The 22,669-nt window shown below is 46.9% G+C and overlaps 2 protein-coding genes across 5 annotated transcripts in view; both read right to left on the reverse strand.

Annotated features, from left to right (window-relative positions):
• Positions 1–5,194: 5,194 nt before the first annotated feature.
• Positions 5,195–8,934, reverse strand: IBA57 (iron-sulfur cluster assembly factor IBA57). The gene is made up of 3 exons (XM_005527792.3): positions 8,684–8,934; positions 7,531–7,862; positions 5,195–6,899 (listed from the first exon to the last, which is right to left on the reverse strand). The coding sequence occupies exons 1-3, from the start codon at positions 8,932–8,934 to the stop codon at positions 6,508–6,510; spliced, it is 975 nt and encodes a 324-aa protein (XP_005527849.2). The 3' UTR covers positions 5,195–6,507.
• A 4,729-nt stretch (positions 8,935–13,663) lies between these two features.
• The window catches only part of GJC2 (gap junction protein gamma 2), a 33,585-nt gene continuing 24,579 nt past the window's right edge, over positions 13,664–22,669 (reverse strand). For all 4 annotated transcript variants that reach the window (XM_088060618.1, XM_014256780.2, XM_014256781.2 and 1 more), the window contains exon 2: positions 13,664–19,679. In XM_088060618.1, the coding sequence (XP_087916744.1) occupies positions 18,412–19,659 (1,248 nt within the window). In that variant the 5' untranslated portion in view covers positions 19,660–19,679 and the 3' untranslated portion in view covers positions 13,664–18,411. The remainder of the gene's footprint in view (positions 19,680–22,669) is intronic.

Genomic DNA, 22,669 nt, shown 5'->3' on the forward strand with positions numbered 1-22,669 from the left:
TATATTTTATATACAATTGTAGATCTTTATAGAATTATAATAAATGTTATTATAATATAATAAAATATATTATTATATATAATAAATATATATAATTTATATGTATAAATATATATATTTATGTATATATTACATATATAAAATTGTATATATAATAAATACACTTTATATATACTTCATATATATTTTTATATATTTATGTATAAGTATATATAAATGCATATTTTATATATATTTTACATATACATTATATGTGTATATATATAATTAATTTATTCATAGATATTCAAAAGTATGTATATAAAAGTATGTGTATATGTATGTATGTATATATATATATGTATTTATATATATAAAAGTATGTGTGTATATATGTCTGTGTGAAAGTACTTATACAGAAGTATATAAGTATAAATATATATATAAAATTACATAACTATAAAAGTATATATAAAAGTATGTTTATATGTATATCTTTACATATATTTATATATATTTGAAGTATATATGTGTATATATGTATATATTTATTTACATATATTTTATATATATTTAAAGTCTATATGTGTGTAAATGTACATATATCATTATATAACTATAAAAGCATATATATAAAAGTGTGTATATATGTATATACATTTAAATTGTATAAATATGTGTATATATTAATATATATATTTTATATATATTTATATGCATGTGTGAAAGTACATATACAAAAGTATAGAAGTATAAATAGATATATTAAATTATGTGTGTGTATATATATATGTGTAAAAGTACATGTATATAAAATTATATAACTATAAAAGTGTATATCAACATATATATGTGTATATATATAAACTATATATGTGTAAAAGTGTATAGATAAAGAATTTCAGTATCAACGTATATATTTATTAAAAGGTATATATAAATGTATATGTAGATACCTATTTATATGTGTCGGTGGAAGTACATATATTAAAGTATACAAGTAAAATATATATGTGAAAGTATGTGTATATATACACATATATATATTTTAAGTATATATATGTGTAAAAGTAAATATATAGAGAATTATATAACAATAAAAGTATATATATCAGTGTGTATATATATGTACATATCTTTAAACGATAAAAATATATATATATTAAAAATATATACATAAAAGTATGCATGTGTATATATATTTAAATGTGTTTGTGAAAGTAAATATATAAAAGTAAGTATAAATATATAAATGTATGTATATATGTTTATATATATTTTTAAGTATATATGTGTGAAAGTATATATATGAAATATATAACTATAATAATATATACATCAAAGTATATGTATATATATTTAAACCATATATGTGTGTGAAAGTGCATATACATAAAAGAATATCAGTATAAATATATACATAAATTATATAAAGTATATATGAAAATATATAAATGTATTTATTCATATAAAATATATATTAAAAAATAAATACATGTGGATATATTTATATATTCTGTATTTATATAAGTATATATGTATTCTTATTTCTATTAGCATATAGTTGTATGTATGTACTATATTTATATACTTGCATACATATATATTAAATAATAAAACAAATTAATATATATACATACGATAAAAGTGTATATATATTTGTATATTAGTTTATATACACTATACTTATACAGTAATAAATTATATATTTTAATATTCCAAACCCATTTAAGCTGTAATCGGGAAGCACAACCCAGAAAGGAAATTTTTATTGCTTTAATAGACAATAAATTATATAATTATATAATAGTTATATAATTATATTTATATTATATAGACTATATTAACAGATCATTTATATTATATTATATTTATATATCATTAGATTTCTTTAAGATAATAAAAATATTCAATACCATCGCATTTCACAGTAAAAGGATTTTACACCTCTTGTATCTCTGGGGTTTGGCATCTCAAATAATTCACTGGAATTAACGAGTTTTTGGTGCACTTCTGGTTTTGGTGGCACTTCTGTTCCTGTGTCCCCAGTGAAAGCAGCACTTGGCCCATCCCAGCTGTGCAACCATGAAGGAGAAATAAAAAGAATTAAGAATTAAGTTTATTTTAAGTAAAGGTTTGTTTTTCCATGCTCAGCTGATTTGCCTTCTTGCCTTTTTCAAGTATCTCAGTGACAGTTGCATTTTATCACCTTTTAAACTTTTTTTTTCCTTAATAAAGTCATGGTTTTCCTGCAATTCTTTGCCTGAGATTATAAATCCTGATCGTCCCCCTTTATTTTTAGCCCTACAAAAAAAAAATGAGCAAATGTAATTTCAACAAATAAATGTATCCAGAGACAATGGAAATGGCAAATGGATCCATCTTCATCTTTCTGAAGAAAATGATACAAAACCCAGTTAAAATGCAATTTAGCTGGGGTGCTGGGAAGTGGAGTCCATCATTAGTCAGGAATTATTAATCTTGAGACTGGAAAAAAAAAAGAGAAAGTGATGCATTTAAATTTAAATTTAAAAAGAAAATTTAACTTTAAAAAGAAATTTTAATTTTAAATTTAAAAAGAAAAACCACAAAAAACACATCCAAAAAAATTACAAAAGCTACCTCCGACATACATTCATTTAAATTAAACTCCAAAATATGAATAACAAAACAGAATGTGAGTGGCACACAGCACACAGCCTTCCCCAAATATTAAGTTAATTCCCTTTTCTGACACAGCAATAAGTAGGAAATGAGGTCAGCTCTCCCTAAAAACCCAACCTTTGTTTGCTGTGTTGCTGTTTCCCCTCTGCTTTTTGTCCCAAAACCTCCAATGACATTCCCAGACGCCCTCCAGCTCCTCCCAGCTGCCTGAAGTCAGCACAGCTGCAGAATAAAATAATATATAAAACTAAAATAAGAAGTTTCCACTTTTTTTTTTCCTCCTTCAAAACCGTGAAAGATCAGAAATCAGGGATGAAGGAAAACAGAGAAAGCCCAAATATTTCCAGAGTTGTGGCAGAAGAGCAATGAAGTACAAAATCTGATTTTAGTGGGAGGAGGAGACAGCAGAATTCCACACTCATTTGGCCTGGACAGAGGGAAAGAGAGGAAATCCAGATACAAATCCACAAAAAACTGTTTAGGCAGAAATTATTTCCGCTGGCTCAAAATCAGCGGGCTACAGAAAAAAAAACCAAACCCCAAGACTTTTCCTTGAAGGGTTCACTGTCAAAAAAAGCAAAATAATACACAGGGAATGGGTTGGTAAAAAAAAGGATTTAAAGCCAAAATGGAGTTTTATCTTTGTTTCTATCCAGCAGAAATTGTGCTCCAAAAAAGTCAAAAATTAGAAGTAGTAGGAGCTACATCCTCCTCTCAAAATAACATTCAAAATGCCACAGTGCCCATGCAGAGAGTGGTTTCAGCAGGGAAAAGGGGATGAAAGCTGCCAAATTTTCCAGCCCTGAAAACCCAGGAGAAATTGAGCCTCCTGGAAAAGCAGCACCAAGGTAGCCCATGAGGAATAAATCCTATTATTGGCTCTCGTCTGGGCAGTTTTTGGACAGTTCCTGAAGGCCTGAAAGGGTCCAGCAGCAGCAAAAACCCACTCAAAAAATTCCTATTAAGCTACAAATATCATTAGGGCTTTTAAAAGTCATTCAGAGTGAAGATGCTCACACAAAACCTGGCCACAGCACTGTGAATCCCTATGAATAATTATGTTTTTAATAGAGAATAGCAGTGATTTTCATAACCTGCAGTAGAATATATATATATATATATATATGTATATGTATATGTATATGTGTGTGTGTCATATTGTCATATTATTTATGTGTATATTTATGTGTATATTTATATGCATTTATATATTTTTTATATATTTTTATATATTTATATATATTATATATATAAATTTATATTTATATTTATATTTATATTTATATTTATATTTATATTTATATTTATATTTATTAGACTAGACTGAACTATAAGCAATCATTTTGCTGGACTCCCCACCACACCAAGGCAACTTTATTTTTTTTTTGGCATTTTACTATGACAGGGAAGGTAAAAAAATCTAACAATGAAGACAAGCACTGTTCCTAGAAAATTTAAAAAAATAAATAAAGGCAGAAAAAAAAAAAGATGAGAACTTCTTTCTCCTGAAAGCAACCATTTAAATTTAAAGCATTTAAACCTCTGCCAGTGACTCCTGTCTTATCCCACTGGGATTTCAGGTTATTCCAAGTGTTTACTCCACTCTTTTCTCTCAGAAAGCATCACTGAGGCAGAGGAACACACAAAAAAAAGGGGATCAGGAAGGGCCCCACATTTTCCAGCTGTTTGGATTGAGGCTGGAATCTCACCTGAGAACCTCCTTGGGCACCGTGGTGGTGCTCAGGAAAAATTTCCTCACTGGAAAGTCCAAGCCCTGAACTGGCTGCCAAGGGAAGTGGTGGAGTCACCATCCCTGGAAGTGTCCAAAAAATGGGTGGATGTGGCACTTGGGGCCATGGATCAGTTAATGATTGGAGTTGATGATCCAAGAGGTCTTTTCCAGCCTTAGTAATTCCATGGCTCTCAGAGAAGCAAAATCCCTGCAGAATCAACTCTTGCACCCAAATTCACCTGGCTAAAAAAACCATTAATGCTGGAGAAGGCTGTGAGGGGGAATAAAAAATATTAAGGATAACATGGATTGGGGCTGCTCCCTTCCATTTCTACCTCTTTTTTTTTTTTTTCCAGAAGCCACCAAACACCTTCTCGTGTCTAACCTTGTGCCACCTGCAGCTGCTGGCAGCAACAAAAGCCTTTCAAACACCGTGAGGAAGACAAAAGAAACGTGTGTCTGATACAGAAAACATTCAGGGCTTCCCCAGACAGAGGAGTTTATTCAGTGTTTGTTCAGGCTCTGCTCACCCCAGGACAATAAAACCATTCTGAGCAGGCTTTGCACAATGGGTGGCTTCGAAGTCTCACCTTTGTGGCCTCTGAAGGATCCAGTTTAATTTATTTTCTCAGCAAAAGGACTCTGTTACCAATCCCACACCTCACCAACAGCCTAAGGCATGGTTCTTGTCAGCAAACAACCTGAAAATGCATTTATTCTGCTGTATGTCTTCACACCAAGCAAAAAAAAAAAAAGGCATCTTATCTCAATATGTCGCATTTAAATCAGAGGCAACAGTTCATGAGGTATTCCACAAAATCATTTTGCAGCAACCATAGAGTTTTAATCAATATAAGCATTTTTTTACAGACAAATTCCTTTCACAGTAACACTGAAACAGAGGCAGAATGTGATTTTGGACGGGTTTTGTTACAAATATTCATGCAAAGGCTATTTTTTTATTTATTTTTTTTTTGGACAAAATGGGATCTCACCTGGGCAGCTCTCTCATTGTGTAATGGATTTATTGCAATACAAAAATACAATGGGTTCCTATAAACCACTGCAGGTTGACAGGGTCCGGAGGTACAGAGCTGGTTGGCTTTGGAAGAAGAGACGGAATATTGCAGCAAGAAGAAAAATTGGGGAAGCAGAAGAGTGTTGGCAGCCAGAAAAAAAAAGAAGCAAATAAATGCCAAGGCATTGGGCTGCTCTGAAAACCCTCGGGGTGGTGGATGGAGAAAACCTCAGCTGCAGGTGGCAGCAGGGACAGGGTGTGAGGGGTACAGAGTCAGAGGTGCAGAGCCACAACATGGTGAAAATCCTCCCTCAGGAAGGCCAGGCTAATCCAGCACACGTGGCATTGAAAACATCCTTTTCCTCTCCCAAAAAATGGTTTGAGTGAAGGGAGTTAGAGGAACTGTGCTCCCTCCCCTGGCACCAAAGCAGGAGACAGGACCAGGAGGTTTGAGACCTTTCTTTCCCAGGTGGGATGAGCTAAAATCAAGGTCTGACACATGAAGCTCAAGCTGTTCCCCTTCCTGAGCACAATTCCAGTGGTGGGAAGAAATGCTAGCCCCATCAGCAAGTTTAAGAAGCTCAATGCAAGGAGCAATTTGCAGCAAAAAGACTTCAGCCTGAGAATACATCTTAGTAAGAGCAGCATGATCTCCACTCAAAAAAGAAGGAATAAAATTATAATACCAAAGAATGGTTATTCTGAACTGAAAAAAATCAGTGCATGGAACAGGGAAACTCCTGATCCCATTGCTTCAGCTGGAACACACACGGAACACAGTCTGAGGGAGTGAGTGTTGGCCAGGAGATCCATCCAGGGCCCAACCCAGCAACACAGGGCACTCCCTAAATACACAGGGACCAACCCAACAGCTCACGGCACCCCTAAGAAAGTGGGGATTACCCTCAGGAAAAGGTGCAATTCCCTGGATTTGTCTCTCCACAGCACTCAGTGGAAGACCCAACCCACTGATCTGCCACAGCTTTGGGTTCCAGCTGTTTAGTTCCAATTTGAGGAATCCTGCAGGATCAAACACCTCAAACAGCAATTCCCAGGAATTCCCAAATTCCCCACACAACCCAGCCTCTCCCTAAGGCAGATGGTGCTCCCTCCTCTATTTAGCAGCAGCTTTCGGCCACCACTCGGGTGTGCTGGCGCTGAGCTTCACTCTGTCCCCTCCCAGGTGGATGCAGAGCGGCTCGTTCACATGAGCCAGCCTCAGCAGGGCTATCCCGAGCTCTCCTCCTCCAGCACGGAACTTCCCAGCGCGTTTTCCCGACTCGGTGAGGATCTCAGCGCCCTCGGGAATGCCGGTGCTGGGAAGGGGCGCCGGGAAGGTGACGGGCAGCAGCCGCTTGCGGATCACGCCCATGTGGTGGGTCCTGGCTGTCAGCTCCTGCCCGATGTAGCAGCCTTTGGTGAAGCTGATGCCGTTCATGAAGGCCAGGTTGGATTCCAGCGGGAGGGCGACTCCAGGGGGGAGATCTTTCACCCCTTCGGGAATCCCTAGGGCAAGAACAAAGCCAGACTCGTTAGACTTGTGCTCTGAACTGTTGGACTCATTCTTGGTTTGGGTTTCCAACCCTAACAGATCCCAGTTTCAGCACAGGACCATCACCTTGCCCTCTGCTAATTAATTTAATCATTTATCAGCATGGACACACTAAAATTAAAGGCACTGGGGCTTCCAGGACTGAGATCCCTGCCCAGCCTCCTTGGCCTTGGAGTTAACTTGGCAAATCCAGCCACAAAATTTTTAGGAAACCAAGTCTGGGTGTTTCCTTTTCCTTCCTCAACAACAAGCCAAGCACCAGGGCTGTGCGTCATCCCAAAATAATCAAAATTACTCAAAACCACAGACGCTGCTTTCTAAGGAAATTAATAACCCTGGCTTCTCTTCTAGCATTCCTGACCAATCCCCATAATCTGAGTAACAGAAAATTATACCCAAACATTGCCACCAGACAGAATTATAACCACCAGGTCGCTTTAATACTCAGAGCAGCAATTAATACACCTATTAATTAACAAATTAAATGCATTACAACTTAAGAATGAAGGGTTTATAACTTATTCCTGCCTTATATCAGCATGTGGACTCCCAAAATCCATAGTGCAAAACAGGGCTTGGCTTTACCTTGTTTATACCTGTGCCTGTGGTAATCCTGAACGTCTCCAACTTGGCTCCCAGGGATAATCTCTGACAGATTTGCTCCTTTCTTTGCAATCAGTCTCCAGCCCATGACTTCTGCCCTGGGGTCAGGAGTTAAGAGCAGAGCCTGGTCTGCACGTTTTGGGAGGGAACTGGTGTCCTCAGGGATGACAGCCCACAGGGAGAGGTCAGGGCAGGGGGAGATGGTGACTTTCCTGCGGATCTTGTAGAGTTTCAGGTGTTTCTGGATGGAATCCAGAATGCTGCTGTCACACTCCAGCAGGATGTGAGGCTCCTCTGCTGTGCTCCTGTGGAGCCTAAAAAAAGTCACACCCCAAAGGTCAGGAAAACAAAGATCCACAGCAGCAGGAGCCAAAGTTGGGTTTTTATTTGGATGCTGGTGCAAATCCAGAAATCTGGGAAGTTTCTGTGGCACACAGGGAGCAGCACCCACATCCCCACAGAGAAATACCTGAACTGTTTAGGCCACCTGCTGTACTCCTTCCTAGCAAACACTGCCCTCACTTCTCCCAGGGGCAGAAACAGCTCTGGCCACGTGGAATTCTCTATCCTTACCTACAGTGAAGGGAATTTCAGCTGGGAGAGAAGCTTCGTTTGGCTGTGACACAGAATTCCAGAATGGATTTGGGTTGGAAGGGACCTTAAAGCTCATCCAGTTCCTCCCCTGCCATGGGCAGGGACACCTTCCACTATCCCAGGCTGCTCCAAGCCCCATCCAACCTGGCCTTGGACACTTCCAGGGATCCAGGGGCAGCCACAGCTGCTCTGGGCACCCTCACAGGGAATAATTCCTTCCCAATATCCCATCTGTCCCCCTGGAAGGGGCTCTGAGGTCTCCCTGGAGCCTTCTCCAGCTGAGCACCCCCAGCTCTCCCAGCCTGGCTCCAGGCACAGTCAATCTCCACACGTGGGGATATTACGGCCACCACACTCCTCTGCTGCAGTGAGCCACAGCGCCTGCATCAAGGCAAACACACACGGAGGATGCGTTTTTTTCCACACTGATGTAGAAATTTAAGCCGGAAATGTCACACGGCGGTGACAGGAGTCACCCCCCGCTATTCCACAATGGTGTCTCCCAGCTCCCCCCCACCCCGGCCGCGCCACTTTGTCTCACCTGTAAAGGATGACGTCATACAGGCAGCGGCCCTGAACGTTCAGCGCGTGCGCATAGAGTGCGGGGGGGGCGTCGCCCGCCCCCACCAACTGCGTGACGTCATTGGTGAGCAGCCCCTGCAGGAACACGGCGGCCTCGGCGCCCCGCACGCCCAGCAGCGCCCGGCCCAGCGGGAAACAGGCGGGGGCCGCGCCCCGCCGGCCCCGGCACAACCGGCGCAGCCCGGGCGCCGTTATTGCCCTCACCAACATGGCGGCGCCGTCGGAGGCCCCCCCCGCCGCCCCCGCCGCCGCCGCCGCCCGCCGCCGCCGCCGCCATCTTGTGTGTGTCCGCCGGGAGGGCGACACCTGCTGGCGGGGCCGGGGCGCCGCCGGGACCGCCCCTTCCGTAAAACCACGCCCCAATCCCGTGGCCACGCCCCCTTTCCACCCAGACCACTCCCCTCCAGCGGACTCGCTGTGTCGTGGCCACGCCCATGTCCCCATGGCCACGCCCCCGCACTTGGCCGCGCCCCCGGGACCGAGCGGGGCCGGGCGCTCCCCGCGATCCCAAAGGAGGAATTTGGGAACCCCCACGGCCTTCCCTGGGTTCCCCGGCCATGGAGCGAGCGAGGGGAATAGCCCAGAGCGCTCGCACGTCCCGCGGGTTGGTTGTGGGCGCCGTCGGGGACTGCCCAGCCCAATTCTCCCTGTCCCGGCTGCTCCACATTTAATTAGAGAATTAATTAGTCAGGCTGGAAAGGACCTCCGAGGTCATCGAGTCCAACCATGTCAACTAGACCACGGCACTAACGTGCCACGTCCAGTCCTTCCCTAAACATCTCCATTCCTGCTTCTGCCGAGCCTAAAATCCACAGGGTGCTGCAAACAGAGCACAGAGCCGTTCTCCTCTAGGTACATTTTCGCTGTCAGGGTGGAAAAGAGACTCCAAAGGTTCCTGTTTTCCACTGTTTTGTTTCCACAGGACTCACCAGCTGCCCTCTATCCTCTTTTAACACCCTTGGAGAAATTATCAGCGGCACTGGATTGGAGTAAATTATAATGTTTGGCAGTGGGAGTTTCTGCTAAGCATTGCATGGGAATAAAATCATGGAATCATGGAATGGCTTTAAAGGTCATTTAGTCCAACACCCTGCAATGAGCAGGGACATGTTCAATCCATAAGGTTGCTCAGAGCCTCAGTCCAAACTGATCTTTCCTGAATATTTCCAGGGATGGGGAATCCCTGTGTTAAACCCCCCCAGTTCAAATCATGGAGCTGAAGCGCTGTTTCCCTGCCTCTGGAATGTTTCTGGTTCTCTGGGAAGTGCGGTCTGAAGGGCCCGGATAGCTCCGGGTCTGGCTGCGGCTCGTTCCGCTGGAATTCATGCCTCATGTCCGAGGAACAGCCGTGAGTCAGCCCTGTCATTTGCGATTCCCCTTCTCCAGCGCCTGCGGTTCGCTTTGGGGCCATCCTGCCCCTTCCCGCTGCCAGCGCCGGCACACGAGCGGCTCCCCGGGCAGGGGGATAGCCTGGCCCCGAATGACCCCGCTCAAACCTCCAGCACAGGCAGCACCAGCACAAACCCACCGCTCCTAAAGCCCTGAGTGAAGGGAGACTCGTTTTCCAGGAGATGGAAAGGCGCTGTGAGCTCACCCAGCTGGCCCTGGGCTCTCCCCTTGTGCCCCACAGTGATAACCTTATCACACATCCCCGTGTCCCAGCAGTGCTGAGGGATGTGGGGTGTCCACCCTGGAACTCGGGGCGGGCCCTGCAGGTGGAGAAATAGAGATGTGGGCAGAGGTGACTCGAGGTGACCTTGGCATGTGCCCGCTGGCACGAGCTGTGTGTCCAAAGCGGGGCTGAGGGAACCTGCCTGGCTCTGAGGCAGCTGAGGGAGCACGGAGCTGATGCCCAGGGTGGTTCTTTTCTCACCCTGGATGTGGGAATATACCCAGAGCAGGAGCTGGGTTTGCTTTTTGAAGGGCTGGGAGAAGGAGGGAAAATCACCTCTTTGGAAGAACAGCTGGGGTGGAGCTCCAGAGTCCGACAGGCACCATGGACCCACATCTGGATCCAACTTTGTGGGTTTTTTGCCTGTTCCACATCCCTCCTTCACCACCAATCTGTGGGGATCATCAGTGGCCATCCCACAGGCAGCCTATGGATGCTAAATCTGAACCAGAGTGCCTGTAGTAATTACAGGCCACATAGCTCTCAGTCCTGCCTGAGAGCTAGCCTGAGAAATTCATGGGAGGATTTAAAAACAATCCTCAAAGACAGAAAACAGCCCTTGCAGGTGTTGTTGTCTGTCTCTTGTTTTCTTTGCAGGAGAAAGTCAGGGGGTGGTGTGCACCACTGACCAATGATGGTGATGTAGTGGTTTACTAACCAATAAGAGTTTCCTTTCTGTACTTTCCACGTATCGGTCTATAAAGAGACCTGAAGCAATAAACTAAAAAGATTCTCCTGTTCTGACTCCATGAGAGTCTGTGTCGTTCTCTCCACGCCGTTCCTAATAGAGTGACAGCAGCCCTTTGCCGTCTCCCTGCATTCCCAACCACCCCAGGTGTTGTATCAAACAGATACAGGTATTTGCAAGAGCAGCAAGAGAAATAAAAATGAAAATGGAAGACAATCAGGCAGCCAGTTGGAGACTTTGTTTTACCACTTCCTACCTGCTTTTATTCCTTTCCCTCTGTGTTTGCTTTTCTTTTCTCTTGGAGTTATGCAGCCAGTAAAGTCATATTGAAACATTTCAGTGTCTACAACTCTGCCAGTTTAGTGCATTAGATCAGCTCAGGGGATGGTTTGAGCCAATCCATGGTGTGACTGAGACCTGCAACCCCGAGAGCCCTGGGAAGGTTTGTGCCAGCCCTCAATGACCGTGTGCCTGTCTTCACTAAAAATGGGGGACCTGAAGCCTGGTGGGAGCGACAACACAATTCCCAGAGCTTCCATGAGATTCATTTCTAGTGGAAGGTGTGGAATTCTAGTGGAAGGTGTCCCTGCCTGTGGCAGAGGGTTGGAACGAGGTGATCCTTAAGGTCTATTCCAGCCCAAACCATTCTGGGATTCTGATATTGCTCCTGATGGATCATCCCTCACCAGCTTTGTAATTTCTAGGGCTGTTTTTGGAAGGAGAGCTGGTGGCCCAGGGTGACAAGACACAAATTCCCTCCTCAGTAGAACACCTCTGATCCAGTGAGATGTGTCAGGGTGGCTCAGGATCCCTTCCCACAGCTCAGAAGGTGGTGACAAAGGACACAGATTCCCTCCCTGTCCCTCAGCAGCCCTGGGGTGGTTGCACAAGCTGCCAGCAGCCTCCTGCTCCATCAGCTTTCCACTCTCTGCTCTCCCACTGCCCAAAACCCTGCACAGCCCGAGGCTCCCACTTGTGAGGGCTCATCCTTGGCATCTGTTTGTCAATAACTTATCCTCACCAGGGATAACCTCTGCAGCCAGCCCTGCAGGTTAATGCTGGCATAATAAACTCATTTTTCTCCAGCTTTTTCTCGGGGTTTTAAGCACAAATCCTCATGCACAAACCCACGTGAGCTGCAATTATTCCTCTCAAACCCTGTGCATCAAATATTTCCCGAGCTGTGCCCTGGGAGGTCAGCCAGAGGCAGCTGGGACACAGGGCTGTGGTAAACCACAGCAGCACTTCTGGGACAATATACCACAATTTTGGAGAGAAAAGCATGGGTTGTGGCAGGCCTGGGAAATGCAAAACCAGTGATGATAGAGGGAAATTGCAAGGACAACAGACAGGAGGCAGGAATAGAGCAAAGTGGCAGCTTGGAGGGAGTGAATTTATGCATCACAAGGGCCGTTCTGAAAGGAGGGCGGGCATCAGTCTTTTCTCCCAGGGAACAAGTGACAGAGGAAACGGCCTGAAGTTGCACTGGATGAGGTTTAGATTGGATATTAGGGAAAATTTCTTCACTGAAAGAGTGGCCAGACATTACAACAGGTTGGCCGTGGAAGTGGTGGGATCGACATCCCTGGAAATGTTTAAAAACCACGTGGATGTGGCACCTGGGGACGGGGTTTAGTGGTTGTGGTGCTGAGCTGATGGTTGGACTCGATGAACTTAGAGGGTTTTGCCAGCCTTAAGGGCTCTGTGGTTCCTGCTGGTGGGACAGAGGGGAAGGGACAGCTGTTATTGCATTTTCCTGGGAGGAGGGATTAGGAGCAAGTGGGATGCTGTGACTGGAATTCTGCCTGCAGCGAGGAGCAGCCAGTGAAAATGATGGGTGCTGTGATCCCAGAGAGAGCTGGAGAGGCACTGGCAATTTTAGTCTGGCTTTCCAAAGAAGTGGGAGGGGTTGCAATTGCTCTGCCTGTTCCCAAAATACTGCTGGATGGGGGCTGCTTCTGCCATTCTTCCCTCTATGAATCGGGATCAACCCCTAGGTCACCTCCCACCAGACCAGGCTGCTCCAAGCCCCATCCAACCTGGCCTTGGCTCTTCTCTGTCTCTTGGTGGAACCACGTCCTGCTCTTGCCAAAGAACTTGTCAACTCAGCTCAGATCCCAGAGAAACAGAAAAAAATGCATGTTTGAGTGCAAAATTTCTTTTCCTGAGGACATTTGGAGAGGGGTTGTGAGTAAACAGTGTCTGTGATTTAACGGGAGGAGCGGAGACCACGGCGGTCAGAAAGCCAAGCTCTCTCACAAAGTGCTTTCCCATCGTTTGCTCGGCCTGAATCATCAGTTTCTCCCAGATTCCCTGAAGTTTTCTTGCTTTTGACAGCCCAGGCTTCCCTCAGCAGTTTGAGCTCTGTGTCTGAGGGATCTGCAGGCAGTGATTCATCAGGGAGACAACGCATCCCAAACACCGCGGAGGTCAAACGCTTCTTAAGGCAAAACTATTTTGTGATGATTTGTAGCCATATCAGGGCAAACAGAGCTCCTACGTGGCTAAAACAGGCAAATCAGAGATGGAGAAGGATTTCTTCTCATCACTCAGGGCCCTTCTCAAGCAAGCACCACACGTTTTCTGTACTGTAACAAAATGTAAGTTTTATTCCATTTTATTAGTAATGGGTGTGGAATAGCCACAGTTGAGTTGGACTGGTGTCCCTTTCCCTTTTGACCAGTGTTTAATATTCTAACTACAGCCCAGGTGTAACATTTACACTGAAAAATACTTACAGATTCAACCTCATACTCCAAAAATTTCTAGTACAAATACAGTTAGTACATTAAAAAAAAAAAAAAAAAAAAAATCAAAAAAACCCAAAACAAAACAAAAAAACCTATCCCAGACACTTTGTAACAGCACAGACTGGTTATGGCCTTGAGTTAAGTTCAAGTATTTCCCAGTGGAATGCAATGCAAGCAAGAAGGTAATCTGGCTTTTGTGGGACATTCCTGGCCCTGAATGGTAAGAAAAGAAATATAAGTGTGGGCACTTTATCTGACCAAGTTTAGCGAGAAAGTCAACGTTTATGATTAGTTCAGCCACAAAGCTAAACCTGTCTTGTGTGTGGACAAAACTGCTACCTGGAGAAAACACAAAAATAAAAGCAAAGCATTAATTATACCATTGGCATTTCTTCCGTGGCTGACACTTCACCCTCTAAATGAATTTCCTCGAGCTGCTGGTTGAGTTCAGAACAGTTGTGGTGAGGATTTTGCTTGTGGCTGTGAATATTTTGCTGCTCTATCCTTTTCCTGCCCCAACTGACAGGATAAAGGAAGGGACTCCTGCCCTGAAAGGAGTCATTCCTGCAGAGTCATCATTGCATTTGGTCACCTTTGTGGCAGTGACTCAGTGGTGAAACCCAACGTCCTAAAAGGTTTATAGGTCACAGAGTGGAGGAAGAAGGGCGGAAGTGAGCAAATCAGTATATGTAGCAATAATAATAACAACAACAATAATAATAATAATAACAATAATAATAATATTTTCTGGTTTTAGGGCTGTTTGACCCCTGCTGGCTCCTGTGTGCAGCCCAGAGGGGATCTGGGAGAACTGGGATCCCTCCTGCCCAGGCTCAGAGGATCAGCAGTGTCCTCCAGGCTGGCTGGGACCTCCCAGGCAACTTTGCCTCCCTGACATCAGAGTGTTCCTGCTGGGAATACACCCCTGTGCTTGAGTCCTTGGGAAACATGGGAAGGCAGGATCAGCTCCCATTGGGAAGGGATGTTATGCAGGGAACTACTCCAGGCCTGAGGGCTGAGCAGGGCTGGGGGTGGTTACCCTGTGTCCCTGCCCGACGAGGGGGTTATTGATCCCCCAAGTCTGCCCTGGGTCTGGTACTCGTCAATACTGCAGTTATTGACTCTCCCTGCAGAAAGCAGCATGTGCGGATGAGATGTGAGGGTGACACCAGCTGGGAGGAGGATCCAAACCCTCTGCAGGACCCACGGGTCACTCAGAGCCCCCTGGGCTCACTGTGTGATAGTAAAAAGGGAGTTTGAAGGAGGGCAGGAAGATTCTGTCTGGGGAATTCCACACATCTGGGGAGGGGAGCAATCCCCAGGCCTGCAGGAGACTGGGAGGACCAGAGTGCAGGGAGAGAAGTTGGCACAAGGACCACGTTGCTGGGAAGACATGAGTGAGGTGGCTGGTGTTGGTCCCAACAGGGAAAAAAACTCTAGAAAAGCAGCCCTTGGAGAAAGGTTGATGAGATTGGAGATGTTCAGCTTAAAGCAGATTTGAGGGGGAAAACAGTCTCCAAACAGACAAAATATGCAGAGGTTAAAGGCATGAGACTTCTCCATGTCTCCATGGGGGTGCAGAGAGGGGGTTCACGTCACCCTTGAGGGAGCTGTTTGATGGTGGCAAGTTGGCAAATTCCATGGTCTTTTCCCACCCTCCTGCTCTGAACCTGGAATCTCCTCCCATGGGCACTGCTGGGGTTTTGTTGGGGCAGCAGTTGCTAGCCCTGCTGTCTAGACTGGGTTTAATGAGTTGATCAGGTCTCTGTGACCAGGTTTGGGGGGGTTCTGGCTTCAAATCTGCCTCCCGCTTTCCTCACGGCGAGGCGTTTGCCAAGATTTTTTCCTGGAGCATTTGCGAGGGAGTCACATTCCTATCCCCGGTGGTGTGGTGACTCACGGGGGGATCTGCAGGTCAGCAGGAGCTGAGGGGCAGGTCTGAGTCACCACGAAGTGCTCAGACCATGAATGGTGCTGAGGGAGGTGTCGCTGGTAGGGGCAGGAGAAATCCAAACTCCCAGCTCCTGCAGGGCACGCTGCCTTCCAGCATCGTGTGGGAAGCACGAGTTTATCTGGGGCTGTGGTATCGTTGCTCACGGAAAAGGAATCAGAAGAACCCAGGCAGCATCCAGCCATGGTTATCCTCAGAGTTTCCATCCTTCCCTTGAGATCACGACTTTAAATACACACAGATTCCCATGGGACACAAGGCTGGGAATAAAAGAGAAGTCCCACTGATGTAGAGGATAAGCTCGTGCCCTGGACAGCTGCAGTGACCAGGGAACAAATTTCCACCCAGGATCACCTCTCTCTCCTCCCCAGCAGCCTGGGCTGTGACCCTGCAGGCATTTTTTCCAGGTGACAGCAGCCCTGTGAGCACCCAGCCTCTCCTGCTCTGCCCAGCACGTCCCCAGCCAGCAGAGAGCACATTCCCACACGTGGGACAAGGACAAACAGAGCAGTTGGATATGTTTGTCTCCCCACCAACACGGTGTGACCTTTCTGAGCCTTTCCTGCAAAATTCCCAGCAGAAGGGGATGGATGGATGTCACTACTGAGTGCTGCTGTGCTGATCCTCCTCCTGGCTCCAGTCACCCCATTTGAGAGGGGAAGCAAGAGCAAACAGCATTCCAGGCATTTTACCAATGCCTTCAGCAGGACCAGGAGCAAGCCTGGAAACATTCCCCAGACAGCTACACAAAGCCACAAAGATGAATATTTGCTGCTGTATCCCATTTCGTGGGATATTTCTCTGCTTTCCTTTTAATTCTACTTTTTTTTTTTTTTTTTTTGCTTCCAGGACTGCCCTCTAATGCATCACACAGCTCAGCTGAAGTTCCCAGGGGATGAAGGGCATATCCAAATTCTCTGCCTGCTCCCAAGAATGGCCAAAGGGCTGGACACTTGGGGAACAGGCATCCTCTGGGCTTTTAGGGCCTGATCTTAAGGACATGAGAGTGATGTCCAGAGAGAAGCCATGAATATCCCATGGATAAGAAATCCTGGCACAGCCTGAGGGAACAGCTTGGCACAGGGAGTGCAGTGTTCAGGGAGAATTTACTTCTTTTGCAATAGGTTTGCTCTTGTAGGCTCTGCCTCTCTGGGTTCCCCGTGGTGGTGGTGATGAAACCACCCTCTGACAAAGAACAGTAGGAACCTTGCAGCTCAGCAGCTTGATTTTAACACACACCCAAAGTACTGTAAGTGCATGAAAACCACCCTGAAGTCAGGCCCAGCTGAAAAAATTCCTCATAAACTCAGGAAAAGCTTCCTGCTATTGTCCTGATCCTGTCCCCACTGAAGCCAGATCTTCTGCAAAGCCCCCCCCAGCAAGTGTGGGACCCCTCCCAGTTCCCCAGGTGGGGCTGGAGGCTGAAACCCCCAGGGTGAGATCAGCCCCAGTCCTGGAGCAGCTGGGTTTCCTCAGGGGAGGTGGGAGGCTCTAGAAGGAGCAGAGGGTTGATATTTTATGTTTACACCTATCTCTCTATGCCTACGTTCACACGCACGTGTTCATACGTGTCTGTATCTACACATGGACACACACACACACCAGAGACACACTATGCATAGATCTGCCACCTGCCACTATTTATAAGGGTTTCATTAAGCAGAAAAACAAATTTGCCAACAGTGCTTTTTCCTCAATTAATCAGGAAAACAAATTTGCTGATGTCGATCGTCTTAAAATTCAGCAAGTAAAGGAGCCTAAAACCTTTACGCTTTTGTTTTCCTGCATAAAGGCACTTTGTGATGATGTGAAGCAGCAGTTTGTTAAAAACTCTGAAACTGCAACAATTCCCATCACATCTGTAGCAAGTGCTACACAGGCACCAGTAGGACGCAATGTCACTGCTCACTCCTGCTCCAGAGGGTTTGGAGCAGATTTTTGCTCCAATGCAGAGGAAGAGAAGATGAAACCTTCAGCCCTGTGCTGGTTTTAGGTCTCCCTGTGTGAGGCAGTCGCTGTGTTCCTGCCCCAGACCTGACACGGGTGCCAGCTCTGGCTCACAGCATCCAACGAGTCCTTCTTTGGCATCTGCCAGCCCGGGCAGGCCATCAGCTGTGAGCCTGCCACCAAGGTCCGCACAGTATTTCAGTGGTTTTCTTACCAAAGGATCAGAAATTAATTTGATTAAGGGTATTTAGTAATTAAACACTGCCTGGCCTGCAGCACTTGAGCCTTGCTATGCGGGAGGGTGGCTGATCCCTGTCAGCCTCACTTCCCTCCTGAGCCACCAGCAGCTCCCCTTCCACCGCAGTGCATTGTCCAGTCTCTGCCGGGGGCTCCGCTGGTGACCCAGGGGCTGGGAGGTGTGGGGGGTTTGCTGTTACTCTCTGGAGGTTCCTGTCACCCACCGGAGGTTCCCAGCTGGAGAACACGTTGGAAACAGGGAAGAAATGTCTTTTGTTAACGCACTGGAAGACAGCATTAAATTGGTCTGAAACTCCTTGTACTCTCTTGGCTTCCACGCAAAAATCGTGCCCTGCGAAACAAACGCGAGATAACACCGAAAACCAGAAACAAACCAAAATAAAAGCCCCGCTCACGCTGCCCTCTCGCCTTCCTGATGGAGTTATATCCACACAGACGTCTTCCCGTCTTTACTGCTGGAGCTGCCTTTCTCCAGGGAGGCCTTGGGTTTAGCACCTTGTTTCTCCTGGGCGGTGTTGGCCCTGTTCTGCTCCACCACGGTGCCCCCCGAGGCGGGGCTGCTGGTCCGAGAGGGCTGAGTGTTGGCCTGGGTGCTGCTGTAGCTCTGGAAGGCGATGTCCAGCTGCTCCTGGGCCACCCGCAGGTGTTTGTGCAGCGTGGACAGATCCGCCGGCAGGTTCTCGTCCGGGCTGGTGCACTGCTGCTCCTGAGCCACGTTGGCCAAGTTCTGCTCGTGGGCCATCAGGCTGTTGGGGATCTTGGTGGACTTCTCGGATTTGACGACCAGGTTGTACTCGGGAGGGCAGGAGATGTTCTTGGGGTAGGCGTAGTTGTAGGGGGGCTGCCGGAAGCTGTTGATTTTCCGGTTGCGGATGGCGTCGCGGATGGTCCCGAATCCCAGGTGGAACATCTCGCACATGTTCAGCAGCAGGCACAGGCAGCTCACCACGTACATCACCAGGAGGAAGATGGTCTTCTCCGTGGGCCGGGACACAAAGCAGTCCACGGTGTGGGGACAAGGGACCCTGTTGCAGACGTAATAAGCTTCCACCTCAAAGCCGTAGAGCAAATACTGCCCTATCAAAAAGCAAACCTCGAAGGAAGCCCGGGTGAGGAGCTGGAAGACGTAGATTTTCATCAGTCCCTCCTGCTGGATACGCCTCCTCCCGTCATGCTTCTGCTGCTCCTTGCACTTGGGCTTGGCCTTGTCTTTCTCGTGCTCGGCCGCGTCATCGGAGATCATGGGCTCCTCCTCGTCGGCCTCCATGGCGTCCTCCATGTTGCGCACGGCCTGCCAGTTCAGGGCAAACTGCTTCTTCTTCTTGAACCCCTTGAACTTCTTCTCCTCCTCGGCCGAGCGGGCGATCCTGTGGATGGCGTAGCCCAGGTACATGACCGAGGGCGTGGAGATCATGATGATCTGGAAGACCCAGAACCTGACGTGCGACAGCGGCGCGAAGGCATCGTAGCAGACGTTGTCGCAGCCCGGCTGCTTGGTGTTGCAGGTGAACTTGCTCTGCTCATCGGAGTAGATGGACTCGCCCCCCACCGCCGTCAGGACGATGCGGAAGACGATGAGCACGGTGAGCCAGACCTTCCCCACGAAGGTGGAGTGATTGTGAATCTCTTCTAGCAGGCGGGTGAGGAAGCTCCAGCTCATGTTGGTCATAAGGGCTACTCAGTTATAACCTGCAGGGAGAGGGGGAAATAAAAACCAGGGCTGTGAGGTCACGTCTTGTGCCAGCAGGAGGAACAGAGCAGGGACCGTCCCCTGTGCTGGGCACTGGTGAGGCCACACCTCAAATCCTGGTGTCAGTTTTGGGCTCCTTGTGACAACACTGGGGGGCTGGAGCATGTTCAGGGAAGGGAACGGAGCTGAAGAAGGTTCTGGAGCACCAGGAGAGGCTGAGGGAGCTGGGGAAGGGGCTCAGCCTGGAGAAAAGGAGGCTCAGAGGGAATTTCTGGCTCTGCACAACTCCCTGACAGGAGGGCACAGCCGGTGGTGTCGGGCTCTGCTCCCAGGGAAGGAGAGGGAACGGCCTCAATTAGCACCAGGGAAGGTTTAGATTGGAAATTAGGGAAACTTTCTCCCCTTAAAGGGTGGTCAGTGGAGGATGCTCCCACATCACAGAGACTTGCCCTGCTGAAACCTCTTTCATTAGCAAACCCAGAAAAATGCAAAGAATCAGTGAAAGAATGGGAATATTTATGTTTACAGGCTGATGGCCCTTTTAAGTTCCTCTTGAAACAAAGCAAAACAAAACAAAACTTTAATCAAATACAGACTGTTTCAAAAATAAACCTTGAGAAGCTTCCAAGAGAAAACCATGCATTTATTAGGAGACCTGGACAGCTGGGGAGGAAGAGCTTCTAATAAGCATTTTGTGTTTAGCTTAACTTGCAGTGGGACCTCTGCCTGAGTTCCTTGGGCGACCTCAGGCAGCACAAAAGACAGGAGGCGATTTCACTGCTTGACTGGCACAGATACTGGGAGATGAGAGCAGGAGGGAAAGCACCTGCACCCCAAGAACAGTGGAGGAAGAAAAGAGAAAGGAGAAAGGAGCTGTTTTCCTATGTGGAAGGAGTTGGGACATCAACCCTAACTCTCCATGCTGGGAGAGCATGGCTGAGTGGGGGTGAAGATCCAGGGGGGAAAATGATCATAAAATCCCAGAATCCTGTAATTTGGGGGGTTGGAAGGGACCTTAAAGATCATCTTGTTCCATGGGCAAGGACACTTTCCACTAGACCAGGTTGCTCTAAACTCCATCCAACCTGGCTTGATGATGCCATGAGACACGGGCCTGGCCCTAACTTGGCTTTGCACCACTGGAGGCACAAAATTTGGCTGTAGGGTTTTGGTGCTGGGAGCAGCCACGAGCACGGCCCCACACGGGAGCAGGAAGGGAAACGTGCCCCGCTCTGCTCTCCACATCCAGCCGCTCTGGAATGCGATTTTGCTCCTGCTGCTTCCCAGGACGGGAGCCAAGCAGAGCTGGTTTGCTCCGCGCTGGTTCCCTCAGCGCTGCCCCTGTCGAGGGCTCTCGAGAGCAGGCAGATGGAATTTTCTAACCCTGCTATTTCCAGATCAAACAAATCCCCTGCGAACACAAACCCTCCAGTCTTCACACGCCGGGCCGAGCCTGTGGGAGCGCTCTGCAGATGGTGCTGTTCTTGTCCTGTGCTGGGGAAACTGAGGCAGGGAGGGGAGAAGCAGCTGGGTCATAAGCCAGAAGGAGAGGTGGGGAAATTCTCCTCTCTGCCCTCAATCCCCAAAGCTGCTGGGACCAGAATCCCCCTCTCCTGTCCCCAAAGTGATGCCTTGGTCAGTACAACCGTGCAGGTGGGACAATTCAGGCACTGCAGGACATGGAAAGTGATGCCCACTGAGATATTCTGTATTTATTGAGGAAATTTGGTTTATTCAGGGGTGAGATGGGGAAGTTCCCTCTTTGAGTGCCTTTTTTTGCTGCCTTATAGTGGGTAGTGGGTACACCCTCAGGGGTCTTTAACTCTTCCTCTGTTGTGTTCACATTCAGATATGGGCAAATTGGGGTGTTAAATGATTTGCAGAATTAATCCAGGCACTCAGCCAAGCTCCAGCTGACAGGGGGCTGGGAAGGGAAGACCCTGCTGGGTGTGGGGCATGGTGCATCTGTCTGTGGAGCATCCGGGCCTGGATGAGGCAGGGTTGGATGCAGCCCCACCTTGGCTGGCCCCATGCAGGTGTCCAGCTCCCCCAAATTAGCTGCAAGCCCCAAATTGTTCTTAAAAATCCACTTAGAATGTCCTGTAGAGCAGTTTATCCAAAATTCAATGCTCCCCCAAAGGGTTTCTGAAGCCTACACGGAGGATAATTCAGCATTTTACGGTCAAATGTTACTCATGGAACACATTCCCAAAGCTCCAATGCACCTCCCAGGAGCTGTTTGCTGGAGCAGGGAGGGTCTGACCAAGTTTTGGAGTAAATATTCAAGTTTTGAACTGGTATTTGTCAGGGTTGTTAGCAAAGCACCCCCTCTAGGAGGCACATTTTAGAAAGGAGAGCCCAATTAAGTGCTCCCAAATCTCCTGAGCCAAGGAAAAGGGAAGGAATTGTAAAATAACAGAAGTGACGGGTTGTTGCTTTGAGAAGACCATCCCTGGCTACCAGCCACCACCCTGAGCTGTGGCTCCTGCCACTGCCCCTGCACATCTGGATCTACAGGAACATCTGCAGGAAACAGTCCCGAGCTGTTCCTGTGGCCCTGGGACCCCTCTTTGTGGGGTCACACCTTGGTATTGCACCCCTGTGTGTCCACCTGCCCTCCTGGCATTGTATTTGAGAGCAGGAGATGAAGGAAATGAGGTAGAAACCCCTCCCTACAAATCAGTTTGGTTAAATTCCCAGTGGGTTTTGGGATTCACTGCCTACAAAGACTAAACTGTGGGATTTCAATGTTTTTAATTGTTTGGGTGGGGGTTTAGTGGACCTTGATGTTTTGGAATCAATTATAAATAAAACAAGCTTCCAAGGAAAGTTTTTTTCACAGTGCTGATTAATAGATTGGCACTAGGAAAAGGCTGTGGCTCCTGTCCTCACAATCCCAACCATCAAAGCACAGAAAGTGGATTTTTGCATCTTTCCACCTGCTACAGACCCAATTCCTCTGTGCAGTGTGAAAGTTACGCAGTCTGGG

Source organism: Pseudopodoces humilis, chromosome 1, assembly GCF_049639895.1.
Source record: "Pseudopodoces humilis isolate 2021_Gansu_Grassland_sample_001 chromosome 1, ASM4963989v1, whole genome shotgun sequence".
Lineage (NCBI taxonomy): Eukaryota > Metazoa > Chordata > Aves > Passeriformes > Paridae > Pseudopodoces > Pseudopodoces humilis.

Excerpts from the sequence above, each read along its gene's own strand:
- IBA57 (XM_005527792.3), bottom strand. The coding sequence starts at position 8,934 with ATGTTGGTGAGGGCAATAACGGCGCCCGGGCTGCGCCGGTTGTGCCGG. Across the intron at positions 7,863-8,683 it reads TATGACGTCATCCTTTACAG|GCTCCACAGGAGCACAGCAG; the intron begins GTGAGACAAAGT and ends GACTTTTTTTAG. Across the intron at positions 6,900-7,530 it reads CAGGCACAGGTATAAACAAG|GGATTCCCGAAGGGGTGAAA; the intron begins GTAAAGCCAAGC and ends TTCTTGCCCTAG.